This window comes from Tauraco erythrolophus, chromosome 7 (assembly GCF_009769465.1).
Source record: "Tauraco erythrolophus isolate bTauEry1 chromosome 7, bTauEry1.pri, whole genome shotgun sequence".
Classification (NCBI taxonomy): Eukaryota; Metazoa; Chordata; class Aves; order Musophagiformes; family Musophagidae; genus Tauraco; species Tauraco erythrolophus.
The window spans coordinates 58,993,149-59,006,436 of NC_141471.1; the positions used below are offsets into that span (position 1 = coordinate 58,993,149).

Here is a 13,288-nt window from a genome sequence, read left to right on the forward strand (position 1 = left end):
CGTGTGCCAAGCACATTTCTCAAAGGCTTGGAACGTAATCAAACATGGGTGACTTGTCACAGGATTCCAGAAGAGACATCTCAGACACAATGCTCCTAGTCTTCATCAAAGGTTTTGCTCTTAAATAGGATATATCTTTAAAATGGTCAAAACTACCCCATATTTCCCTGTCCTTCTTGGGAAGCACTGAAATATTTTGGCTGAAATTATCTTCAAAAATATTTAGGAAGAGGTAGCCTACCAGGTGGAAATGCTACCAGCAGCAAAGGTCTTAAGTTTGGAAATACTGGGCTACTTCAGTAATAGAAGGTTCTACAAGCCCTGCCAATATTTTTCCCGTAGGCTTTCACAAAATGGGGAAGCAAAGAGAGAAATATCTCACAACCTCCACAGGATCCCTTAAGCCTTCTATGTGCCTGTTTAAAAGGGATTATGAAATAAAATGGAGTAGGAAGCTTCTCAAAATTTCAAAGGAAACCCTTAGGTCAACCCCAGAATTGCTATTTTAATATTTTTTCCCATGCCTGACTAAATTTTAAGATGTTTCCCATTAGTGTACCTGTCATTCTTTGTTTCGCTTCTTCTCTGTTTGCTGTTTTTATTCACCCTTGACTTGGAGTTGAAGAATTCATCTGACAATATAAAGTACAGAAAGAGGGAATTTAACTGACGTTAATTTGTATGAATTTCATTTGTTTTCTTTTTCACTAATCCAGGTGTACTAACTGAATAATGCTCTGGAAACATAGATCTTTGTCGAATGTCACAGCGAGCAACCCTGAAGCCCATGGGGTGGGGAAAAAAAAAAAAAAAAAGAAAAAAGAAATAGATTAAGCCTTTTGTTTTAAGCATACTCCTTTTAAAACTATTACACACTTGATTGATTGAGGAAGCAGCCTTTATTTTGTTTTTGTTGCGTTGGCTGGTACTGACCACTATGGTTTGACTGATGCTTACTTCCCTCCCTTTCATGGTTTCACCTTCAAAGGTCTGAATGGTGGCTGGTAAAAGAGGATTTGGCCCTTTCACCTTGCCTTTTTTCCAGGTCAAAATGGATGTTAATGCACACCCATTGGTAGCTAAATAAGGCTTAGTCCTACCTCTCTTCCCTCAGTTTGATTTCTGCCTATCCCTTTTCCATTTCCATCTGAAAAAATGGAAATTCCAGTCTATCTATCTGGGCCTGATTCCCGTTTAACTATGCTTGTTTTCTACCACCCTGGAAATACAAAAGAGCTTTGAAGTCCATGTAGATAAATTACTGTTACATCCACTTTACAGATGGTTTGTACTGCCAGATGGTTTAAAGAGTAAAGTAGAATCAGGCTACTATCTCCAGGGGCTAAGCTTCTCAAAGAAGAAAAATAGCCAAACACAATCATTAAAAAATGAAACATTAAAAGCTATTTTTAATAAGATTTCTCTTTTCAGGTGCCAATTTCAGTCTTGGTTTCTCCAGAATTAAAGGAAATTACATGAGAATTTTTACAGTTTGCCTTGCAGGACTGATTGGAGGGGAAAAAAAAAAGATTAGTTTGGATACAGTGTAATTAATATCAGTCAGGTCATGGGGCACACTGGGCTCAATTTTAGTATCCCCCTCTTTTGCTTTCTGTGCCTTCTTGCTGGTTAGCTTGGGAGTCACATCACACACTTCATAATTAACCCAGCATTACGGACTACACAGGTAAATTTGCACATGTAGGGGCTTCTGAATCCGATGGAACAAGCTTAAAAGCTGCTGGTGATCATGTTTACCCATATATAACTCTGGTCAGCTCTGCGGAGTTACTTGTGATGCACCCTGGTAAACATCAGATCAAAAAAAGACCCCAAGAATACATCCTGAACATACTCATTTTTCACATCTGATTCAAGTTGAGCACGCTTTTGTTTTCTTAGGGAAATATGAGGCTACTTTGTGGCTGTTTTAATTTAGAGAGTAAGGGAAATTCACCTACATACCCTAATAAATGTCTGTTGTATCAGAAATTAATGACATCATGATACCAATGAGGTAAAAAAGAATAAATCGCAACACACCAGCCAGGTTAAAAGCACAGATCCTTGTGCAGTTCTTAATTCAATAAAATGCTGTGGTGCTTCATGGTCAGAAGGAAATACTCCTTCGGCAGCATGTGTTTCTACTGTGTCCTTCATGAAAGAGTCAAAGGGTACTTTACAATCCAATCCAATGCTGGATATAACCTTTTAAATAAATAAACTGTGGTTTAAGGATTTAGAAAGCACTAGATCAAAGAATGTAACCTTTGAGATCTAATAACTACAGTGATGGGTCTAGCATAAGGACATGAGCAGAATGGAAGAAAGATTTCCTGAATATCCACAGTGCCTCTTGGGTTAAAATTCATTAGAGAGTCACTCTAAATCCCTAGTTAGGGGGCAACCCTCTGTTTCTCCTCTTGCTACGAATCCAGCATCAACTTAAAAAAATAAACAGAAACCAATATATTCAGGGGAAAAAAACTCCAGCCTTCAGCCTTTTTTTTATTGTTGTTTGACAATTCAAAATCGAGGTCTTATTTTTCAAACACCTGTCAATGAGTCCATCGCTTACCCCTCCAAGACTTCAGTTGCAGCCTGCAGGTTTTTGCCTACACCACCACCACCTCTCCCTGCCACACGCAGACTCCTATTCTCCAGGATTAACTGAGTGGTGTGAGAGAACTGCCTTGTTTTTTTTTTTCAGCAGTGCATGTCTGTATCCTGTTGAAGCCAGGTGAGATCCAAGCCCTTCGCATCACATCGTCTTATGCACAATACGTTGCTCATGTGAGCTTTCCCGGTAAGTCTGTGGTGATACTTGTGGATGTGCTCAAATGGTTTCATGATCTCCCTTCAAAAAAGCAACAGCACTAAAACAAGCAAACAAACCAACAGGTAACTGTGTTGAGAGCCACTGCAAACCCTCCTGTGCTGTTTTAGAGCACTCGTTTCTTTTCTGTCAGACTTGGAAATTGTGAGCTTTGCTCACCAACTTGCACACGCAGGTTTTCTTGCCTACTTTGGTGAGAAGCTGGAGCAGGTGGTGAATACTGCATCCAAACTTCTGGAAAAATCTTCTTATCTTTCTTTATTTTCCACCATGGGCATTACAATACACAGACCATCACTTCTGCCTACTGTTCAACCAGCATCTTGTCAAATCTGGCTGCAAGATTAAGCTTCCTCAATTCTGAATTCAATATTGCAACCCTAAGGATATAAGAACCAAGCTGGAACATTCTGGTTTTTGGGGTTGTTTTTTTCCTCTTAATGGACAAAATTGTTTCAGCTCCGAGATCACAGCTTGCCCTGACTATAATGATAAATCATCATGAATGACGCTAAGTGAAATGAGTTTGATGTCCTCGGCGTTATTCTTCCACATTAGAAGCCGCTTTTACATTTGCCACAACTTTCAACCTTTCCTCCAAAAGAGCGAGAGCTTCTTGTTTGCAGATATTATTTCTGCTTTGTGTAATCCATTTGAAGAATGTGAAGCACGTTTTGTACACAGAAAGGGATGGGCACAGTGAAAGGAAGGTAAGACATAGAGCCAGGAACCCTGCAATAGCTGTTTGTTTCTTACAACAGCATAATTCTCCTTTATTCCAGATTATTTTATTTCACTTAAAACAGAAGAGTTTTCACAGGAAACCTTTCAATTTTTCCTTCATTTACAATGTCTGAGCAGGGAAAAAAAAAAAAGTAAATAAAAAATTTCTCTTCATGTACTTCAGGAACTAATCCTGCCTTCCAAGAAGACTGAAAACATTCAGGCCTTGCCAGAAAGTCCTGCCTAACAAAACCAGTGGGAAGTTCAGGACTCTGGAAGTATTCAGCACTTGGAAGCATCTGGTTCCAGTACCAACAGCTATAGCCAGCACAACAATGTTTCAGAACTACCAGACTTAAAAATTATCAGTTATTTTCATCTTTAGCCCTTTTTTCAATGTTGAAGCTGGATTTGGTAAATAAATAAAAAAAAATAAATCACAGCCTTTAGTGTGTTATATTATGAATAAATGGAAGCTGATGCTAATTTGTCATTGATGGGAGACAATGTGATTTTAAGTCATAAGCTTGAGATAAGGATATAAAATATTTTAGTCATTAATATCATTTCAGTCTCACTTTGTTCCAGTTTTAGTCTATGCTGAAATTTTTATATTTTTTTTTTCCTTTCTTCCCTCCCAGAAAAAGATGACTTCCAGAAATAGGCTAAAGCCTCCAGCTCAAAAAAAAAAAAAAAAAAAATCAGACTTTTTATTCCAGTAAAACTCCTCCATACTTCATTGCACATGAAACGTGAGCAAAGCTCAAGTAAAAGCTGAGTTAGAGCTTCACAAGTTGGCTCACTAAGTGGAAAAGCAGTTAGAGATGTAAACAGTTTATTGAAAAGGACAACACTCTGATACAGAGTTATCTCTTGTAATATGTCTAACAGCAGCTGTTCTGTAATACTATTAACATGACTTTCACTAATCTGCTTGTAAAAAAATCATGCTCTGTTCTTTTCTGTTGCTTGAAACTCCTGTTTCCATAACAGGGGTGACTAAAAAACCACTTTTGCCTTTTACTGTTGCCCTCAGAATATTTCCGTTTTGGAAGTGCCAATACACAGCTGGATTGTATCTTCTGAATATATGCAAGTCCGAGATGCTTGAAAATGCTAGAAACTTGTAAAATAAAAACTACTTGATGGAATCAGTGACTGAAGTAGCATGAAATTCCTTTCTAACATTTTTTTTTTTTTCTTTTTGCTTAAGGACCTTCTTCTCTTTACAGTGCCCTTCCCCATCTGTGGGTTCAGTGCCCAGTCTTGGAAAGAGTTACCTATGGGAATAGATCATATTTAGCAAGTAGTTTAGGTAACACCCGCTGGCATTACCACAGGATCAGAAATTACTCTTGCAAGTAAGATGTTGCAGCCCTGCTATTGGATTTCTTTTACAGTAAGGTGGTGCAGCAAAGCCCATCAAGACAAGACCCATCTGTTTTGACAAGAACAGCTATCCGTGTCCTACCCTGTAAATCCTCATTCGCATGATCAAAGGGCATAGGACAGCTGTGCAGCTACACCAGAGAGCAAGATCCGTTTCTGAGGCTCTCATCTCTGAAACACATTTCATCAACTTGAAGTATATGCACCAGTGTTAATGACATCAGTTGCCATTACTCATGTGAGTAAAAGGAAGACTGCATAAAAGTTTGCTGGACTTAGTTTTGCCGTAACATAGTATGACAGATACAAATTGTACCACTCTTAAATAGAAGAAGAGGCTTATTGGTAATTATAAAATTTATTCTAAACAGCCCAAGAAAATTTCATTTATATCATTCACCATGTAAGAATGGCCTGGAATAAAGATTTAGGGTCCTCTGTGTCATGTCCCTCCTCCTCTTTTTTTTTTTTTAAAAAAAAAGGAAAAAACTTTCTCCCACTACTACTTTTAAAAACGGCTAGAAATGGCTGTTCTAAAAATTTAGAACAGTCTCTTCATCTTCAAAATTTTCTTTTGATCTAACAGTTAGATAAAGCTCTCCTATGGAACAGCACTACCAGTCAACAGAGAATCAGCAGCAAATATCAACAACTAATCTTTCTCTTTTGAAGAAATAGTCCTACATATCATAGAGGTTTCAAAACCAACGATAAAACGAAAACCCTGAAGCTATAGTCCGTTTACCTGTAGCCCTGACATCCTCAAAAAATAAAAGTGTTCAAGAGCCTTGAGTTACTGTCTTTAATCCTAATAGTTGGTTCTAATTATAAAACAGTTTGCATTGCAATTATTTAGCCAGCATTTAAACCAGACTTTCTTGTATTTATTAGCAATGACAGTTACTCAATAGGCAAGTTGGACCAGATCCTGCAAAGTGTTCTTTACATGAGGAGTCCCGTCGAGTTCGGTATTGTACTGTGCACCTGAAGATTTAGTAGCTGCAGGCTTCTTACAGGGGCTCCAGTGATTTGCTGACCAACTTTTAAGCACACATTTAAGTCCTGTTAAGTTTAATGAGCGATAAGCACCCGTATATTCAGAACTGACTGATCTGAGGTTCTTCCTGCCATTTTTGCAATTTCAGAGTAAAAAGCAGCATTACAAGCAAATGCTACTGAGAGATGTAAATCACAGGAAAAAGAGAATATTTTGCCATATCCTCATCTAATGTTGAAAATGCTATATACAATTTGTCTTTGATTGTCCTTTTATTTTCTTCCATTCGAGTTGCAGTTCAGATCAGAGACTAAAAATAAAAGTGGTTACAGCTACAGGTCAGTGTAAGATAAGAGGCTCAGCACCGTCGCTTCTACGTACTGTACATACAAAAGTGGCCCAGATTGGTATTTAGTTTATCGGTCTAGAATCTCGGAAGCACAGCAGAGGTACTTGAATGTAAATGCATTGCCAAAAGATAAACATCTACATCGCTGGACGAGTGTCGCTTGCCCAGCAATTTAAAGGTCATCTGACATACTTTATTTTTCTCCTACAATTAGAATAATAGTGAATATACACAGAGTGTAAATCACAGCTTTTTAAAGATTTGACCTCTTAATTGGCCTGACCCACAAACTCACACGAGACAGCAGAGTCGCACAGAATGGAAAAGAATGAAGAAATTCACCAAGAAAAATTACTAAAGATGTTTTTAGAAGGCTAATTTCAATTAAAACCCGATTTTTGTGCGAAAACAAGAAAAATCTTTTTGTGCATGAATGAAAATGATAAAAATCCATCTTTTCTGCTGTACAAACAAAAGTCAACAGAGAAATGCATTCTTTTGCTGGAATCCAGGCCTAGGACCAAAGAATTTACATATATTAAATTAACGAGATCCAAACTCCTGTACAACAAATATTTATACTGTAAAATATTACAGCCACATTCCTGCATCTTCTTACAATAATAATTCTTAAGGATACAGTATACTAGAGAGTATATAAAACAGTGGGTTTCTGCAGAGATGGAATGCTTCATTATCAGAGTACCAGCCTGTTCATAAATATTAAAAAATATGTTTCTGAAGTTTTTCAGACACGATTCTTATTGTTTACATTGTCTCTCTACCAGTGAAAACAACAGCCATTGTGTACCTGTCCATAAGTCTCTGTCTCAGTCTCAAACTGCAGAAAACAACTGCTGGTGACTGTAAAGGACAACAACGTCTGTGCTGGACATACACTAAGCAGACAAGGGGACAAGTAGTCTGACCTTACTTATGCAAGCAGTCATGCTTACAGTGATGGGTATAATTCTTGCTAGACAGAACAGAAATTGTCCCAAACTGTAGACAAGAGGGCACGATTTCTTGCTGGATTATAGAAGTGGGTCTTAAATTTCTGTGTAAGATGGTTCTTGCCTGTTTGTATATGTTATAGGCGCTTCTGTATATCAGATGAGAGATGGAAATGAGTATTCCAAGAGAAAACGGTCTTCCCTACTACTACAAGAAGAATCACTTAAAGATTGTTCAAGATAAACTAACATTAAAGATCTGATCTTCATTTGCTAAAAATTAAACTCCTGGATATGTATTGATCTGCATTACAAAACAGCCCTGACAACAGATCAAACTTCTGAAAAGTGACCCATGACTTACAGAAATGAATGGCTTCTCCGAAACATTTATCCCCCTGCTCTATTGTTGTTAATCATAGGGAAAAAACAAACCAAACCAAAATAAAAAAAGCAACAAGCTAAAATGCAGAACAGGAGGACCCACCTTGGCTGCAGAAATGTATCAGCCTCAGAAATTGGGCTTCAGAGCAGAGCTCTCTATGGGAAAAGAGCGCACGTTTACCCTTGCATAAGTAGCTTTTACTAGATGATGAGATCACATGGAGAATACCATTGAAATACAGAAAATAAACACGGTTAACATGTAGAAAGAGAACTCAAACACAGCAATAATAACTGCAAATGCCTGCTTATTTGAAGAAGAATGTTACCTAATTTACTTGCTCTCAGTTTACAGAGATCTAATTTAAGCTGCCCCCCCTCCCCTTCCCGTTTCAGTATATTTGCAAGAAGCAGAGCACACAGCAACGTGCAGCCAGCGCGGGCCCTCAGGCCGGCGGATCAAGATGGCATGCTGGCCCCGGCTCCCCCGGGGACCGCAGAGCCAGAAGGGGGATTGGACACAGTGACCTGTCTGCATGAGATGAGACAAAAACAGGAGGGCTGTAATGCTGATGAACTAACCTGTCACTCACAAGCTCAGGTCTGGGGGAAAAAAAAAAAAAAAAAAGAAAGAAAAAGAAAAAAAAAAGAAGGTGGATAAAAAAGAAAACAAGAAAAGAAAGAAAATAAAGGTAAAGTATAGATTTTAGAAAGCATAAAGGTAGAGAAATACAGCATCACTGGAATAATTAGATGACGCGTTTAATTACCTGTTCATTTAGATGGGCTCAGGATATATAAGGAATATGGCATAAAAATCCAGCTAATAGTTTCTATAAGAGCAAAACACGTTGGAAGAAATAACGGGTATTATGGTTCAGCGTGCAAGGAAAGATGCTACAGTCTATTGCTGACAGGGATCGGGGTTTCATTCCAAACACTCCAGTTATGAATCAAAATCACAATGAGCAATGAGCTTCTAGATCTTGACACGCTAGGCAAGGAGGTTGTTCTTCAGAGTACTTGGCTGTTTAATTGCTTGCTTGGGGGAGGAAAAATCCAGAGGGGAGGCATACAAGCAATTCCGCACCTTGGAGCCAGCACAGCCAGGTGCCAGGTAATGGTCAGGATTGTAGCACTCTGCCTACCGTTGCCATCACCAGTGGGAGCCACTGTGGACACTGGTGCTTGGAACAGACAAAAATCAAGAATATTAAAAAAAAAAAAAAACAAACAACAACAAAAACCCAGCAGAAAACGCATTTAATGATGAACAAGTACTCAGTGTTGAAAATGCCTTTAAATCAGCATGCTCCTGCTATTACTTTCGTGTCATACACAGAGTTAGTGTTTGAACCACAAATAACTGCTCGTGTTTCTGGTCTCCGTTGGAGCAGAGATATACATGTATAGTTTGGATTTTTAATTAGGCAAGTTCACACTCCATTAGCAGCAAACAAGACTGAATTTAAAGCTAAATCTGCAGGATTAGTTAAAACAAAATTTAGTTCTCACAGCTGGAGAAAAAAATAATTCTGAAAAAAAAAAGGCCAAATGACAAACATTTATATAAAGTTTTTGCTTTCGGACGTTTGAAAGGATTCTTAAGAACTTTTTCTAAAACAATAATGTCAGGAAATGAATGTCTCTTCTAAAAATACACACGTCGAATATGCAAATCTGTATTATTTATCGATACTAAATATAGACTTACAGTGTGGAAAGATTTTACGGCACAGGGTTTGTCTTTTGATAGTTATTTTCTCTTGTCAGCTGAATATTAGAGTCCATAGACAGAGTCTATTTTTGGCAATGTATGGTAATTATACTAATTGCTCTCTGGTTCCCAAGTTTTAGGTAACTCTTATTATGCAACTAGAAAATACATCATTTTTATCTGAAAAAAAAAAAAACCATTTTGTTCTATCTTCACATGTAGCTAATAACAACCAAACACGGGGCAATTAATCAAAACAAAAACATACTTGAACATTTTGTGGATTTATGAACACATTTGAATGTGCACACTTACACGTATGATATGCAAATATGCACACATACAGATCTAAAAAAATAATGTTAGAAATACCTAACATATTAAGTTGCACAATAATAACATCCATAAATTCTGACATAAAAAAGCCAAGGAAGTTAGTCGCCTAACATAGTGAAATGTATTTTCCTTTGAAGTCCATGCCCTTGTTATTGATTTTTAGGAAATAAAATACTCTAACACACAATATAAACATTTTTCCAGACATTTACTGAACTTTTCTTTAATTGATGAAATATGGAATGTTACACACATTAAAAAACATGCTCCTACCCTTTCCAGTCTCAAAACCACTTTCAGAGAGCTAGCAAGCTTTAAACATAAAATAGCTAACTCACACTTTCGTACATGCCGATGCAAAAGTTACATTAAAGAGATATTACAAGCTTTGAGATTTATCAAGGTTTCAAGGTACATTTTCTGTCGAGGGAACTTGCTCAAAACCTTGCCATTGTATCTGCCTCAGAATTATTAAATGTATTTCTTTAAGATTGAACAAGTTTACACAAAAAGGTAATTAACCCTCTCTAAAACACATATTTTCAACAATGCAATACTGGCAAACATGCCCCACTTTTTAGGTATAAGCCAGCCTAATAGAAAGCTGTTAATGTTTGGGGGATTTTTAATAAAAAATGCATCTTCTATTTTTAAAATATTTAAAGCAATAAAAGTCTGTGGTAAACATGGTATTACATATTTGACATTTTCCGCCCAGAAATGCATTACTGTGTACGACGGTATTAATAAACCATGTGCTTTGAGGGACTTCTGTGCTTTGCCATAATTTAGTTGAAAACAGTGTGTAGGATGCGTCTTTTTCCACCATTGTATCAACATATAGGAAACACAAATACTATGTTATCACCTCAGCAGCATGCGTTCACTACACTGGAAACATATGCAAAAACCCACAAACTTTTGAGAGTTCAAAAAATACCCTTTGCCAGAGACTGATTTACAAGTCAGTGGTTAATGAGAAAGTGTTGAGCACTTAAAATTTTGTTAGAAAAAGAGAAACAGACACCCTTATCCGACTCCAGCTGCATTCATAGGGAGACAGCCCTTCCTGTACAACAGGACAAAATAATTTAATTTCTTTCCCCACTTCAGGTTATTATTTGAAGCAAATGAAAAGACAATGATTCTTCTCTCTTCTGGCTAAAGCTAGAAACAGCACGGTTAAAACACACACAGAAAAACTACAGACTTATCAGAAAGCACAAAACAGAAAGAGAGGACTCACTGACCCATTTGGAAGACAAAGACGACAAAACGGAAAAGCTCTAAAAATCAGCTTGTGAGGCCTTTGAGAGATATTCTTCTGGCATTTCATCACAGCAGCCCCAGACCAGTTCACTTCCCTGGATACAGGGAGGGAGAACTAAATAGAGCTGTTTATTAAAGCTGTTGTGCTGGATTGCATTAGGAAGCACGAGCAGACCACCTGGACCTTTCAGATTGTGGCAGTGTTTAATTTGCAGGCTGCCCCTCTGCAGCAGCAAAGACTACTACGTTTACCAAGCTCAATCACACATTATCTGGGTTAGGAGTAAGAGAAGAAAAAAGAAAAAGGGAAAAAAAAAAATAAAAAATCCACAGCCTGTAGTACAAGAATACAGTCAATATAGAAATAATGAACAGTATTAGAAATAGAAAGCAACTCCCCAGCAAACATAACACTTTCACTCCTCAGTTCTTCTACTTCAGCACATTTAAGCAAAATACAACAGTAAATTAATAAATAGATTGATTTGGCAAAGCTCAGACTAAATTATAAACTGGGTTTATTAGAAGAAAAGCATGGTATTTTAGGTTTAACTAGTGATTCCCTGGCCGGATTATTGTGGTTCTTTTGCCTTTCTCACTTTCAGCACTACACTCACTGGTAGCTGAAGATACAGATAGAAGGATGGTACTGTAAATATGAATTATGTGAATCATATGGTTAGACCCTTGTGAAAAAAAAAAAAAAATAAAAGGGGAGTTGAGAAATGGCTGACTCCATACCTGACCAATTACAGCTTGCATGGTCCCTGTGTCCTGCTGAGCTGAAAGATCGCAATCCATCATATGTAGTCTTTGAAAAGGAGAATGGGGGTTTCTGGCATGCATCTGTCAATCAACTTCTGCACTCACAACCATCACCAAAAGCAAGGGAAAAAAAGTCAAGCTGCTCCACCAAATAGGATGAAACAGTCATGTGACCTTCAGCACACTCACACACATACATACTTCCATACAACGTATGAATTTTCTGCAGATATGAAATGACATTGACAAATACCCAATACCAAGTAAATAAAGTGAGACAAACAGCTACTCACCAAAGACAAAACACTTGCTGTAATCTTCAGCCTAAAGATTTAATAAACCTAAAAGGTATTTTAAACCGAGGCTTTTCTTTTGAGCCTAAACTTTTCAGATAAGGTGATATAATTTTATATATGCAGACAGCGGTCAGAACTTTAACCCCTCGCGTCCCCTCACAGCCTCTGTTTTTATTCCCCTCTTTGTACTTCTACTTTACGGCTGTTTGAGTTCCTGATTATTTTTTTTTCCTTTAAGTTTCTTTTGTGTCAAAGTGAAGAGGCTTGCACTGCCTTCTTTGGACATGCACAAATTATGAGAACTCGACAGAAGAAAATTACTAAGAGGAAAAAAAAAGGAGCAGGGGCTGAGAAACCTGTGTCTGTACTCACAAGCCAAAACGTGTCTCACTGCTTTACTTCACCAGAAGTCAAACGTTTTCTTTATTGGAAATATATATTTAAGTATTAGTTTATGCGAGCTGTGATGAGCACTCGAAATATAAAATATTCAGACTATGTAAATCCTACTTACGGAATCCTTTCCATTTTGAACGTTAGCAGAGTTTTGGTTCATTCACTGCTCCACTGAACTGACATAAAATGTTGTTACTTATGAAGGCAAACATTACCATTTTTTCTAATGGAAGCAGTTTGTTTCATATATCTTCTCCTCCGAGTGAAGATTTGCAAGAATTTCCAAGACTATTTTTTCTCCTTGTCAAAATATATCAGCCACTTGTCTCCCAAAACTGAGTGTCATGAACAACACGCTGCAGCATTGATTGCTGATATGTTATTGGCCAGTGATTGCTGGAGGGTGACATTAATGTAACCCGGTAGCACTTTAACCCTTCGAACATCAATACAGCCCTTGGCTTATATAGTAGAAAAACAGCCCGTATCATTTTTGCTGTATTACAGCTTCATATAAATGTTAGTGCATCTTTCTGCCCTCCTAAAATTGCCTGTTACTAGTGCAAACAACCTGCTTTTCAAAGACTGTCAGAAGCAAAAATGCAGAAAAAAAAGCAGTCTAGACTCTAAGTTTAAGATAATGCACCCTTTCCATTTTAAGTAAGTTTCTGGCAATGTTTTGAAGTTGTTATCTCGTTTTTAAAGGTATTGACAATATTGATCTTAGCATGTGATAGCCAAAGAGATGTAAGAATATCAACAACGTTCCAATTGTAGGCACAGCACTTGCCAGTCTAATATTTCCTACAATATATTTTAAGATCCAACATCCAGGAGTGTGTGGAATGTGATGGAGTGCATGTGTATGTGTATGTATA

At 37.5% G+C, this 13,288-nt stretch overlaps 1 protein-coding gene across 1 annotated transcript in view; it reads right to left on the reverse strand.

The window, feature by feature from the left end:
- POU6F2 (POU class 6 homeobox 2) overlaps positions 1–11,799 on the reverse strand; it is a 317,937-nt gene extending 306,138 nt beyond the window's left edge. The window contains exon 1 of the mRNA XM_086614806.1: positions 11,695–11,799. Coding sequence (XP_086470932.1) covers positions 11,695–11,799 — 105 coding nt within the window. The remainder of the gene's footprint in view (positions 1–11,694) is intronic.
- Between the last annotated feature and the right edge of the window lie 1,489 nt (positions 11,800–13,288).